The sequence below is a fragment of the Seriola lalandi genome, unplaced genomic scaffold (genome assembly GCF_002814215.2).
Source record: "Seriola lalandi dorsalis isolate HSWRI2012SDOR001 ecotype SW California unplaced genomic scaffold, Sedor1 jcf7180002054861, whole genome shotgun sequence".
NCBI classification, from domain to species: domain Eukaryota; kingdom Metazoa; phylum Chordata; class Actinopteri; order Carangiformes; family Carangidae; genus Seriola; species Seriola lalandi.
Window position 1 is genome coordinate 613915 of NW_019525414.1, and position 12627 is coordinate 626541.

Sequence of the window (12627 nt, forward strand, 5' to 3'; positions counted from 1 at the left end):
AATATAGGATCGGAGTGGATTTTTTAGCAAGAAGCTTCAAAGACATGTTTTGGGGACCTCTGAGACTTATTCAAACTTGTTGAAAAGGAGCATAATATGTCCCCTTTAAGTCCTGTAAGTTGCAAGGTGGGGCCTCCATCGATCAGACTTGTTTGTCCAGCACATCCCACAGAAGCTCGATTGGATTGAGATCTGGGGAATTTGGAGGCCAAGTCAACACCTTGAACTGGTGTTCCCCAAACCAACTATTCCTGAAGCATTGTTTTAGTGTGGCAGGAGCATTCACTGCCATTAGGGAATACTGTTTCCATGAAGGAGTCTACTTGGTCTGCAGCAATGTTTAGGTAACTGGTACGTGTCAAAGTAACATCCACATCAATGGCAGGACCCAAGGTTTCCCAGCAGAACATCACTCAAAGCATCACACTCACTTTTTGCCTTTTTCCCATAGTGCATCCTGGTGACATCTCATTCCCAGCATTCATTATAATAAGATAATCAGTGTAATTTACTTCACCTGTCAGTGGTCATAATGCCATAGCAGGTCGAAGTGTGTCATTCTGAAATGGGCCATTCTGCATAGTGAGTATTTTTGGTCTTAACATGTTTACATCGATCAGACAGTGAAAAATATTTCATTATATATATATTTTTAATTTTATTTATCATGTAGGAAGAAAAAAAAAAGATCAGCTGTATACACACAAGTATTGTTGTTGAACTGTAGACTTTATCAGTGTTGATTTGACATGATGGTTGTGCATGTGTTAATATTAAATATAGACATTTTGATTATCTACTGTGTAGCAAGGCTTCTTAACCATTTCCAGAAGAGGTAAATTTATCTTTAACACATCAGTGCTTTTGTCATTTGGTATCAGGCATAGCAAAATCCCATCCATTGACTGGTTTAAAGTTTAATAATCTGAAGTGAGTTGAAGACCATCATGTTTGGTGAACCTGAGTTACACAAGCCCATCTCTCTGTCGGTTGAAGCGTCTATCTGTTAGCAACACCTCAGCATCTGAAAAGAGGGCTATAAACCCCTGTTAAGAACAAAGACAATCATCAGCTCAAAGACAGTTTCTACTCTTGGTTAAAATTTGCTCCAAAGCAAGTTTTTTTTACTGATACTGACCTCCTGCATCTTCAGGACTGAGTTGACCAGCTGTGCATGTTTCATTCTGGGTAAATCAAAACCTTTGCCCAGTTTCTCTGAAACAGCAAAGTGAAAGTCAACATAAGGACAAAGTACATAGTGCATATTATACAATACATTTTCATTTACTGTAGCTGTCCACCAATATGGCAACAGTAAAGTAATGAATAAGCATTAATGAAGTGCAATGCTTTATGATCATACTCTGAAGGAAAAGTTGCTTCTGTGTTGCTCTAGTTGATAATGATGACGATAAAGGATGGGAAAGCTAAACTCTCTGAGGTCAACGGATGTGTCTAATACAACATTGAAATATGGTTTAAATGTGAACATCTGCAGACTCTCCGCTTTCCGTTTCATATTGTTGCAAGATTGTAAATGACTCTCATTTTAGGCATTTATTATCCATTTATTCACTATTTCACTCATATATTGCACTATTTTTTATGAACCTAAGACTTTGGTAAACAAATTTCAATTCATCCACATCAATAAAGGTTTGTTTTCACGAGTGATTTGAAGAATTTCAAAAACTGGGCTTCAGTTTTCAGCATTGGGGCCAAATTAACTTTTTGCACAGTGCAAACACACAGGGTCATAAAAGGGGCGTCATTATAGAAAGGGCTGAGATAGTTCTGTAAATTGTGAGATAAACACGTGGGCATTATGTGATATGCAACTCTTTAAAAGGTGAATTTAAGAAATAATGTAGAAATTAAGAAAATATCCTCAGACCTCAGAGAGATAAGATGAAAGATGAGTTTATATAGAATACTGGTCGGTTGGACTGAAGAAGAAAACAGTCATGAAGTGAGAGGTGAACACACAAAAAAATTAAAAATATAAATAAGACTCACGATTCACTTTTGCCAAGGCAAAATTAATTCCCATCTTCGCCGTTATTTCCAAAGCATCGGTCTGCAGAGATGAACATGTCATTTTTTACAGTCTCACATTAACATAAAATGTGATGCAGCATCTGAAATGTGTCACGTACCTGAAAGGGTCCCACTTCACTCCCTGCCAACATCAGTGTAAAACTGTTTGAGAGAACACAGCATAATTACTTTGTGTTTGTGTTTGTGTTTGTGAAGGCTCAGGTGCGTGTTTTAAAATGCTAATGCTCACTTGTCCATAGAAACTGAACCTTTCGCTCTTCCACCAGAAATCCAGACTTTACTGACGAATTTTGAGTCCTGGAAGAACAAAAAGGTGTGAATTGGAGCTGCGACCAACAGTTATTGTAATCATGAGAAATTTGTCTGTTATTTTTCTAAGTGTTTATACTACAAAATGTCAGAAACACCAATTGAGTGTAAATTGAGGCTTAAACCCAAAAGATATTCAGTTTACAGTGATAAAATAACAGAAAAGAAGCAAATTCTAATGAGAAGCTTCAACCACAGAATGTTTGGATTTGACTTAAACTATTAATCACCTATCAAAATAGTTGTCCATTAATTTTCTATTGTTAACTATTACATTGACAAATCCTGGTGAATCATGTATCAAATGATTTTTTGCGTAATAATATTTTCTCTACAAATTATAATTTATGTGCTTGCACATAAATCTTTTTCTGTGGTCAACATGTGCCATGAGACTCAACTATAACACCACACTGTGCAGCTGTTGTACAAGATGTACATGTACTTCAACAAACACTTGCATGTGTTCATCCTGGGGAATATTGACAGGCCAGAAAAGGAAAGTTACTCACAACATTGAGTTTGAACAGGGGGGTCTGGGTACCATTTGGCTGGATGGCGAAGGCTTTTACAGCGACCTGGAAGTGCACTTTAACAGCATCAGGCTGGAAGGAAAACATTGGAACCTCTGTGGCATAAACCTGCAGATCCATCAGCAGACCAGGAAACATCTTGGGAAGCTACAGAGAAAGAGAGAAAGAGAGAGAGAGAGAGAGAGAGAGAGAGAGAGAGAGAAGTTGATGGTAAATATTTAATGATTAAATATTCTGTTGACTTCCTCAACACTGCCATGTGAAGAGGAGCAGGAAAATTGGAGATGGGAAAGATGGGATCCTTTGATGCATGATAAATGTAATAAATGCATCACAATACTCAATTAAATAGACTCCACAGGATTCTGTGTCAGGATGTTTAAAATAGATACTGTATGCATGTATCCCTGAAACCTAAATGATACATCTGGATAATAGAACTTGGCTGAACGCCTGGTAAGTGTGACTATAAATAGTCTTTTGTATATGAGATTTGCCTCTATGGTCCCTCGTTTAGCCACAGAGGTATAAACAAACACATCTCTATAGACATTCTTCTCAACGCCCTGCTGTTTCTATTAAAGTTGGTTTGCTCTTTAAAAATTCTTCCTCTGTAGAGTTAGATGTCTCTTTATTGTTGAATGTAGCGGACACTCCAGTTGAACAAATCTGTTTTGCTGTTTCTCATAAGAAAAATAACACAGCTAATCGTGTTTTGTTACAACAAGATGCAGTCTAAATCTGTTTTTCCAATATTTGCTGGATGCTGCTGCATAGATTCCAGATTAATTACAAAATAAAAGAGGTTTCCTTTAAATTATTACACAGATTTTATCCTACAAGTCAGAACCTGAGAAGATTTGTAGAAACGATGAACCCTAGTTGTATTTTTTTGCAAAATTCAAACTGAGACTGTCACAAATTTATTTTGGGATGACACTTTTCCAGAAATCTTTGGAATGAACTAACTGTTTTTTTATGTCCAAAGTTTGTAATACTTTTTTCCCTTAAATGGGGATATGTGGGCTATTGTTTGGTTTCCATGACCCAAATATGGAAGGTGATAATAATTTTTATTTGATAATCCTTGTTTGTTTGTTTGTTTGCTTGTTTGTGTAGTGACCAACCTTTTCAAAGAAAAGCTCACTTCTCATGTTGACAGATCTATCATTCAGAAATGCACATTTTTAAACGAGTTTTATCATGAAATTTAACATGTGGGCGAATCTATCAGCGATGCCACGTGTCTGTCTCTTCATCTCTTTTCATGGCTGTGAACAGTGAAAACACAAGATGCACACAATGCTAAGGAACAGGAGGAACAAGTCAGCCTGTAAAACGTCCTTACCATTAAACCTATCATGTTTCTGGATGTCACACCGTACACAAGCGATATGATGCCATATGCTGTACAGGGTGAGGACTGCTCCCATGAATGCTGCTCCTCTAACTACTGTTGACACTGTGCTGGACTATGGCTACTTCAGCGACAGCAGCTCTGATTGTGGCCTGAGGCAATAAGATAGTAGAAGTAAAATAATCCTTTGGGTTAAACCACTGAAAACAGTTCAAACATACAGTTGCAAGAAAAAGTCAGGGGACCCTTTGGAATGAGCTGGTTTTCTGCACTGACTTGTCTTAACATGTCATCTGATCTTCAACTAAGTCACAAATGTCCCTAAACTAATACAACACCAACAATTATAATGTTTTGTCTCTTTATTGAATACATCCATTAAATATTTATAGTGGTAGTGGAAACAGTGAGTGAACCCTTGGATTTAAAGTGGAGTTTAAAGTGGTTGAACCTCATTTGGTTCCAATAACCTCAAACCAGCTCTTCCAGTAGCTGCTGATCAGACCTACTCGATGTTCAGGAGGAAGTTTGGATCATTCTTCCTTATAGAGCTGCTCCAGCTCAGACATATTCTTAAGATGTTTGGTTTTCATGTTTCTCTTTAGCTCAGTCCACAGCATCTCTACTGGGTTAAGATCTGGGCTCTGACTGGACCACTCCAGATGGTGGATTTTCTTTGTCTGAAATCATTCTGTAGTAGATTTTCTTCGATGTTTAGGGTCATTGTTCTGCTGCATCCCTCAGCTTCTCTTGATCTTCAGCAGACAAACCAGATCTTCAAATCATCAGGAGACCAGCCACTGTAGGAGAGCTCAGACAGATCCTGGGTTTTGTCTCATATTACAGATGTAATGTAATGTAATTGTATGCTCTCCTCTCTTCAGGCAAACCTAACTCAGGCACTCCCAACCCTCTGTCAGCCACAGCAGTCAAGGCTAGGAGGAACAGACCAGCTAAAAATTCCAACCAAAAGCCCTCCTGCACCCCCATCATCTAGACACAGCTCCACCAGTCACACCATCAGTGCCACCAAGGTCCGAGTCACTATGGGGAGAAAGAAACCTACCTGGGAGAGTCTGTGTGTCCAAGCACTGAGTCTACTCCAGGATACCTCCTCCAATGCTTTAGGTTAGGACCATTTGAGATGGTCTCCATCGATTTCCTCCACCTGGAGACCTGTAAATAGGGATTTGAGTACATCCTGGTTGTCATGGACCACTTCACCCAATTTACACAGGCTTACCCCACTAAAAACAAAGAGGCTAAGACTGTGCAGATAAACTCTTCAACGACTTCATCCTCCAATTTGGCTTTCCATGTAAAATCCACCATGACATGGTAAAAGAGTTTGACAACCAACTCCTTCAGAGATTAAAAGAACTGAGTGGTGTACGAGGGTCCCATACCCGCCCATATCATCCAGAGGGAAATGGTCAAGCAGAGAGGTTCAACTGGACCCTGCTGAGCATGTTGAGAACCCTGACAGAGGAAGAAAAGGCAGACTGGAAAGCCTCTGTGCCTGAAGTTGTTCATGCATACAACTCCACTTGCTCAGAGGCAACTGGCTATTCCCCCTATTTCCTCCTGTTTGGCAGATCACCAAGGCTCCCCGTCGACCTTTTGTTTAACCTGAGTGTCAGTGACAAACATGAAAGGCATGAGGACTATATGACCAACTGGCAAAGCAGAATGAAAGAGGCCTATTCCATCGCCAGTAAGACAGCAACCAGGGAGGCTGCTCGTGGAAAGGTGCACTACGACAAGAAAACATATGGTCATGAGTTGCAACCTGGAGACAGAGTCCTGGACAGAAACTTGTCTGACCGTGGGGGACCACTCAGATCATACTTGGAAGACAAGGCAAAGCAGCAAGAGAGGGCTCCATCATAACCATCTTTTACCCTGTGGCTACTTACCTGTGGAAGGACAAGTCAAGTCTGCGGTCTCTGAAGTGTGCCCTAAAGAGAAAACTAAGAGGCAATCAAAGAAAAAGAGAGGAACACACTCCCCATCACAAAAAGGCCGCCAGAACAAAGTGGAAGTGACTCACAAGGTGACTATGAACTCAGATACCCCTTGCAGAATCATTCCCATATGTCCTCTTCACAACAGTGAAAGGAGATGTTTTGACTGAGAGATGATCCTGACAGTTGTTGAGGAAGAAAACAGCTGAGCCGAACTCCCACACCATGGACACTCAATGACAACTTTGTGACATACAGTGTCAAAGGCAGCACACCTGTCTATTTATCTTCTGTTGGTTGTTCCTGAAAAGTAAAGGGTGTGTTTCAATTGGTCTGACAGTAGTGGGGTCAGGGATCTAAGATACTGTAGGTTTGTTAAAATAAGACCATTACCATCATTTACACCTAAGATATCACATATGTCAAAGTTGATAAAGATTTTTGTATAGAAGGTGGTTTCCAGAGTTTGAATACCTTTTATTATAAACACTTTGAAATTGTATTTTGTGACTAATTTTATTTATTTCTAAAATTCTTTCTGTATCATCTTTTTCTGTTTAGGGCGACCAGCACAACCACGGTAAGGGTTTCCTCTGCACCCAAGTGTAGGAGTAAGAAGCATATTCTCAGATTTCAGCATTTCTTTTATCTAACCCATATGACTTCAATAAAACAAACTGTCTGCAGTTATCTAAAAATGTAATAGCATTGTAGAAATGCAAATTATGAAGTAAAAACAGACTCAATTTCTGTGGATTTGACAGTAAAAGAAGGTAAAAGTGCTGTTTTTTCCTTCCTCTTTTCACTGTTGGTCACTTCATATACTTTGCATCAATCACAAATTATACTTGTTAGTGTCAGTTGATCATGACATTAATCTTCAGCTATCCCCTCAGACTCCGAGCATTGTGGCAGATCTAAAGAAATATGAGGCTTGACCAGTCGAAGTTGCAGTTTTCTTCATAGCAGCAGCAGCAGCAGCAGTTCTCTATTTAATCTGCAGTCTTTTTACCAGAGGTACTGCATTTTTCTAATTTCTCTAAAATTATAATGGTTACTCAAGATGTGAGGATTTTGCTGCTGAGCTGTTCAGGAAAAGGGAAGAACACAGTATAAAAAGATAAACTTCTGAAGCACATCATTGGAGAACTAAAACAGGAAGTGGAAACTATCAAGCAGAAATTCAAGCAGAGAGAGAAGGTATATACAATACAGAAAGTTCTGGATTCATCATCAGGTTCTTTTTTCGACGGTTAATTGTTCTTGTGGTTCTTGAAATTGTGATGTAGAGTGTGACGAAGAACCTGCACTAATGTTAACAATCTATGTAGATCTTAACCTAGAGAGCAATAAGTGAGAGAATCAGATGATGTCAATGTTTCTGTCTGCTCTGGACTTCTTCTTGACTCAATTTCAAACAGGTCCAACATCTGTAGCTTATTAAATGTTTTGTCCCCATGCCAGTGGTGGAAAGTAAGTACATGTACTCAAGGATTGTACTTGAGTACAATTTTGAAGTACCTGTACGTTACTTGAGTACTTTATACTTCCAATCCACAACATTTGAGGGTAGGGGTCATTTGACGTGGGGTTGTGTGAGGTAGTCATGTGCATAGTCAGTGTGTTACCTGCAGTATATTCAGATCAGCGCGCTGCCAGTAAGGAGAGGCAGCCATTGCTGTATTGGCACTTTTACTTAAATAAAGGATATGAATACTTCTTCCACCACTGTCAAATGGCATAACTGATTATATGTGTTGACACACACAAGTGTCTTGTAATTTGCTGTGATCATTTCACATTGAAGGTCATTCCGTTTGATTGTTTGCGGGACTTTTGCTTTGTGCTGTTGATTTTGACTAACCTTTTAATTCTTTTAAAAACCTTGTGTAGTAGATTTTTGGAGACTGAAATTTTGATGTATTTATGATAAATGTAGGGGGAAAATATTTTTTTAGAAGCAGTAATTCTTTTTGAATTGGAAATATAAATTCTGTTTTAGGCTGCTGGTGAGTAGAAACACAAAAACATGGTACCACCAACTTGTCATGTTTTTATGCAAGAGAGAACAGAAAATCATGTTCTGTGTGTTTCAATCTAACAGCATTTCTTCTTGTGCAGGTCTGAGAAAACAACGAGCTGAACCTGGCTGGAGGCTGCATGGAGCAGCAGGGTTCAGTCTTCTTGCTTTGGCAACTTTTTTACATAGAGGAAATTGATATTTTGAAATGATAAATACAATATAATGAGTTTATATTTAATGTCAGTTAAATGTAAGGATGTGTCCTGCATTTTTCAGTTCAAGACCTCTGATTACCTCCCCTGTTTTATGTGCTTGATGATGGAATGTGTAAATCACATGATGTGACAGCAGGATTGTGGTCCATTCAAAAAGAATCATTTTCATTTTCTATCTTTTCCTCTGTGGATGTCAGAGCTCTTGCAAAAACATTTAAAGAAGAAAACCCAAGAGAAAATTGAGTGGACTGTCAAGAGTTTTTTTAAACTTTGGTAAAGACCCAAAGAAACATTTTCAAATGTTGTGTGGCATGGAGGAGGTAAGCCTGACCCTGATCATGTTTAACATTGATGGTGTTTAAAGTTTAATATCAGTGCAGTGTGAACCAAATGTAACCCCGATACAGATAAACTCACTTGAGGAATGAAGGGTCCCATTAAGCTGGTATTTAGGTGCACAGGAGAACCCGGAGGTATCTGAGAAGATGAAACAACACGTCTTAACCATAGACATTGTTTAGGGAGGAAAACTTCAAATGAAACTTAAATTGTCTTGTTTTCTTTTCTGTTTTAGTCCTCTCCATCCATTTACTGTATGCACCATTTCAGCTCTACTTACCATGCTGTTGTTGATGAGGACCTGAAACCCTCCAGCTGAGTAGAATCCATATGAGGCAGAGTTCAGAGTGAATTCAGACAGGCCCATTGACAACATGTAGCCTTGCTGCTCAGGCATGGTGAAAGGCTGGGCCTCAAATGGAGGATCCGCATGAGTTTTGATATTGTAGAACTCTCCCTTGAAAAAATAAAGTTGCAAATGATCGAAAACAGCTAACACCACATGTACAAGCTCTCATGGTAACGGCCTGATATGGCTAAAAATCAGGGTGCCTCCACAATATGCAAACAGATAATACATATTTGTATTATATATACTATATATATAATATATAACAGATGGATATGAAACTACCTCTATGTGTGTATCCTTACCTTGAAACCCAGATTCAGTCTTGAAACATCAATGAAAGGGAAGTCAGTGAGAGAGAGGTCGAGAGTAAGAGCTTGATCCACGTCAAAGGAAACTGAATAGAGTAGATATCATTTGTAGACTGAATCATCTTTTCATACATTTAAATTCATGCATGTTATTTTACTTTTGGCTTAAAGTAAAGTAACTAGTACCAACGTGTGCATTGTTTTTGTATTTGGGTTCTTTATCAAAGTGTATTCTTCTGCAATACCATTCATGGCCTGTAGGTGGTAGTCCAGGTTCACAATCATTTCCTTCACGAAAGGGCAAATCTGGGGTGGGAACAACAAGGCAAATGTCCTGAAATGTTCACCACTGAAAGTCTTTACATTTGGTTTCATCTGAGCATTAATGAACATGCAGGAGAGACCAAGCCTCCACTGATCCACAGATACACATGACAAAGAGAAACACTCACTCTGCTCTCTATTTCACCCCTGATACGATCCTTGAAATGGTTCACAAACTGCTGGACAATCCAACTATTGACAGATAAGAATAGAGGGCTCATATCTTTACATCAATATTGCCCCTCTGTATCTCTCTCTCTCTCTCTCTCTCTCTCTCTCTCTCTCTCTCTTCCTTTTTTACTGTACCTGGCTCCACCATGGAATTCCATGTCCACATCTCCAACCTGAGCATCACAGCTGTCACTGTTGACAGACAGATGCCCGTCAGCATTCTTCCCCAGCTCCACCACAGAGGTCACACTCACACTAAACACAGCCATGTCGAATGATCCCCGGTCATGTCTGAAAATACACAGAACAAACAAATCAGTGCACGTTGTTATCAATTATTTATTCAGCATATGGCAGCGAAGCCTCTGCCACATGTGTGTGTTTGTGCATTCACATAAAGTCAGCCGACTAACTGTCGGCCCAGTGACTTGTCCAAGTTACACTTTTTAACTTATATATGAATTGTAAATAACACCTGATTATGAACCTGTTTTTATATTTGCTTATTTACAGTACATACAAATGGTAATTTATCATCACTGACACGTCAAATGACAACAATTCTAGGCTCTTGTGACCAAATAATACATGTAAATCTGGATTTAGAAAAGTTACATGTTAAATTGAAACGCTAATTAAAATATAGGTCAATTTATTTCTTAATTCTCTATATTTTAATGTTATCATGCCTGTTAAAGTAACTCAGTGGAGTGCACACTGCAGTCCTCTGTCTAAGTCCAACAATACAACCATTAAATTTAGCTTTCACTTTCAACATTTAGTTTTACACAGATTCTGAAAGAGGTCGATAACGCAAGGGGAAAGAACAGGAAGTCACCAAAATCACGGGTTTCTTTCTTTTGTCATGTGACTGTGAACAACAGTACTGTACTGAGATTAGCTGACTAACTTTACTGACAGCATTCGCATTTGGTTGGGGATAGCGAAATGACAGTAAAATGATTGTTATCTTTTTGTCACCTAAAGAGCAAAATAAAGATGAATTAAATTTAAAAACTAAGGATGATGTGCCATAAGTGAACAGGTGATTTTGTATCTTTGTATCTTTGTATCTTTGTAAAGCCAATGAAGTTCCACACAAGAATACAGGATCAACAACATAGAACTGGAGACACTTACATGAAACCTTTACACACACACTTCCTTTTCTAACTGAACCCAGATTAACACAAAGACCTTAATCTCAGTTCCTCACTAAGACTGGACGCACATTTATCTATCAACATTTCAAACAGAAGTGCGTTAAAAAGGCTATACCTTTTAAAATGATCAAATTTATATGCAGTCACTCTTTTAAAACACTTTGTGTCAGTGTGAAGAGGATGATCAGATCACCTCAGTTGCTCTGAAGATTTGTCCTCTGCCTGAATCCAAAACCTTTCTGAGATTGCTATAAACTCTGAGCTGTGGAGGTACTGGCTTCATGATCAAGGAGTGTATTTGTAGGGCAGAGAAACTCACATTATGCCATAGTGTGTCATCCACTCGCCGCTTAGTGCAACACTGAGGCCTAACACGGATGTCTTGAATCCTGTGTCATCCGGATAGAACTCAACAGACGGCTCAGGAAGGTCACATTTGATTATTCTGATGCTAAAGCACATGGGAGAGCAAAGACAGTTGTTAATAGGTGGCTGACACAGATCTGAATACTGAGGTCTGATGAAATAAATCAAGTACACAGTAAACATACAGCGCTAATGGTTTTCAGAGTATATAACAGGACAGTTACTGGATTATTCGCCCTGGAGTTCAAATTTGTAAAATCCAATCAGCCTATTCCTTTTATAGAGTAAACTGGGTGAAGAGGTCATCTTAATATATCAATATACACCTCATCAATATACCTCAATATACAGGGATGTGAATTGTAACCCTACCTTGTTAGAGTGTAGTCTATGCTGCCCAAAACGCTGATGTCAATTTCACCCGTGATATCGGGGAGAGTGACATCCTCCAAGTTCTTCTGAACCCAGTCTGTGGCTTCATGCTTTCCTGGGACGGACAGCACATGCAGAAAGTTTTAACTGTTGTGAATGAAAAATGTCTCAGGTACTGATCACAGTAACATATTTTGCTGCTACTTTAGGACTGCCTCACCATACTGAAGTCCTTTGTTGGTCAGGGTGACTTGTATGGCAGGATTTTCTCCACAGGTGCAAGAGAGGAGCATAAGCACTGCTATCACAGTTAGAAGCATGTTGCTGGGTCCCCTGTGGTGCAGGCACAACCGATACTCTACTAAATAAAACATTTGAGCAAGAATGGAACCACAAATTCAAAGAACTACTGAGGCAGGTTTTTTTTTTTTTTTAATAAGAAACATAAATTCTAAAAGCAAAGGTGTTATTCACAATAAACCTGTTTGGGAATATTATGTAGCATACCTGAATGGCTGGAGGATGAGGTGTTTATCTGCCAAGCTGAAAATGGCTCCTTACGTTTGTTCTACATGAGAACAAATGTCTTCTTTGCTTCTCTGCTGTTGGTTTGTATCTGCAGCTTTAACTTCCTGCACCACGAGAAGTGAAACTGCCTGACGTCTCACAATTGCCTGGGAGAGACTGTTGAGTGCTGGTGTGAGGAACAAGAAACTATTTTCTTTTTATTCTGCTGCCTGTTTTAAGTGTGTAACCACCACCACCACCACCCC

General features: G+C 39.1%; 1 protein-coding gene and 2 long non-coding RNA genes across 5 annotated transcripts in view; all 3 read right to left on the minus strand.

Moving 5' to 3' along the window:
* Positions 1–12627, minus strand: part of LOC147817887 (uncharacterized) — a 165011-nt gene that overhangs the window by 1701 nt on the left and 150683 nt on the right. The window lies entirely within an intron of this gene.
* bpifcl (BPI fold containing family C, like) lies at positions 634–12533 on the minus strand. Of its 3 annotated transcripts, none has more exons than XM_023427458.2 (16): positions 12362–12533; positions 12075–12187; positions 11855–11969; positions 11436–11567; positions 10089–10244; positions 9911–9974; positions 9704–9764; positions 9453–9544; positions 9079–9255; positions 8877–8936; positions 2880–3047; positions 2288–2355; positions 2157–2199; positions 2017–2077; positions 1139–1215; positions 634–1046 (listed from the first exon to the last, which is right to left on the minus strand). In XM_023427458.2, exons 2-16 carry the CDS (start codon positions 12172–12174, stop codon positions 966–968), a joined length of 1455 nt encoding a protein of 484 aa, XP_023283226.1. In that variant the 5' UTR covers positions 12175–12187; positions 12362–12533; the 3' UTR covers positions 634–965. The 3 variants fall into 3 exon arrangements, with proteins under 3 accessions (XP_023283226.1, XP_023283227.1, XP_023283225.1); XM_023427459.2 differs by having other exon boundaries at positions 12075–12212; XM_023427457.2 differs by having other exon boundaries at positions 12075–12215.
* LOC147817888 (uncharacterized) lies at positions 4602–8866 on the minus strand. The gene is made up of 2 exons (XR_015438551.1): positions 6308–8866; positions 4602–6215 (listed from the first exon to the last, which is right to left on the minus strand). It is a non-coding gene; the product is annotated as an uncharacterized LOC147817888 (long non-coding RNA).

Excerpts from the sequence above, each read along its gene's own strand:
- bpifcl (XM_023427458.2), bottom strand. The coding sequence starts at position 12,174 with ATGCTTCTAACTGTGATAGCAGTGCTTATGCTCCTCTCTTGCACCTGT. Across the intron at positions 11,970-12,074 it reads CAACAAAGGACTTCAGTATG|GAAAGCATGAAGCCACAGAC; the intron begins GTGAGGCAGTCC and ends TGTCCGTCCCAG. Across the intron at positions 1,047-1,138 it reads CAGTCCTGAAGATGCAGGAG|GGGTTTATAGCCCTCTTTTC; the intron begins GTCAGTATCAGT and ends TGTTCTTAACAG.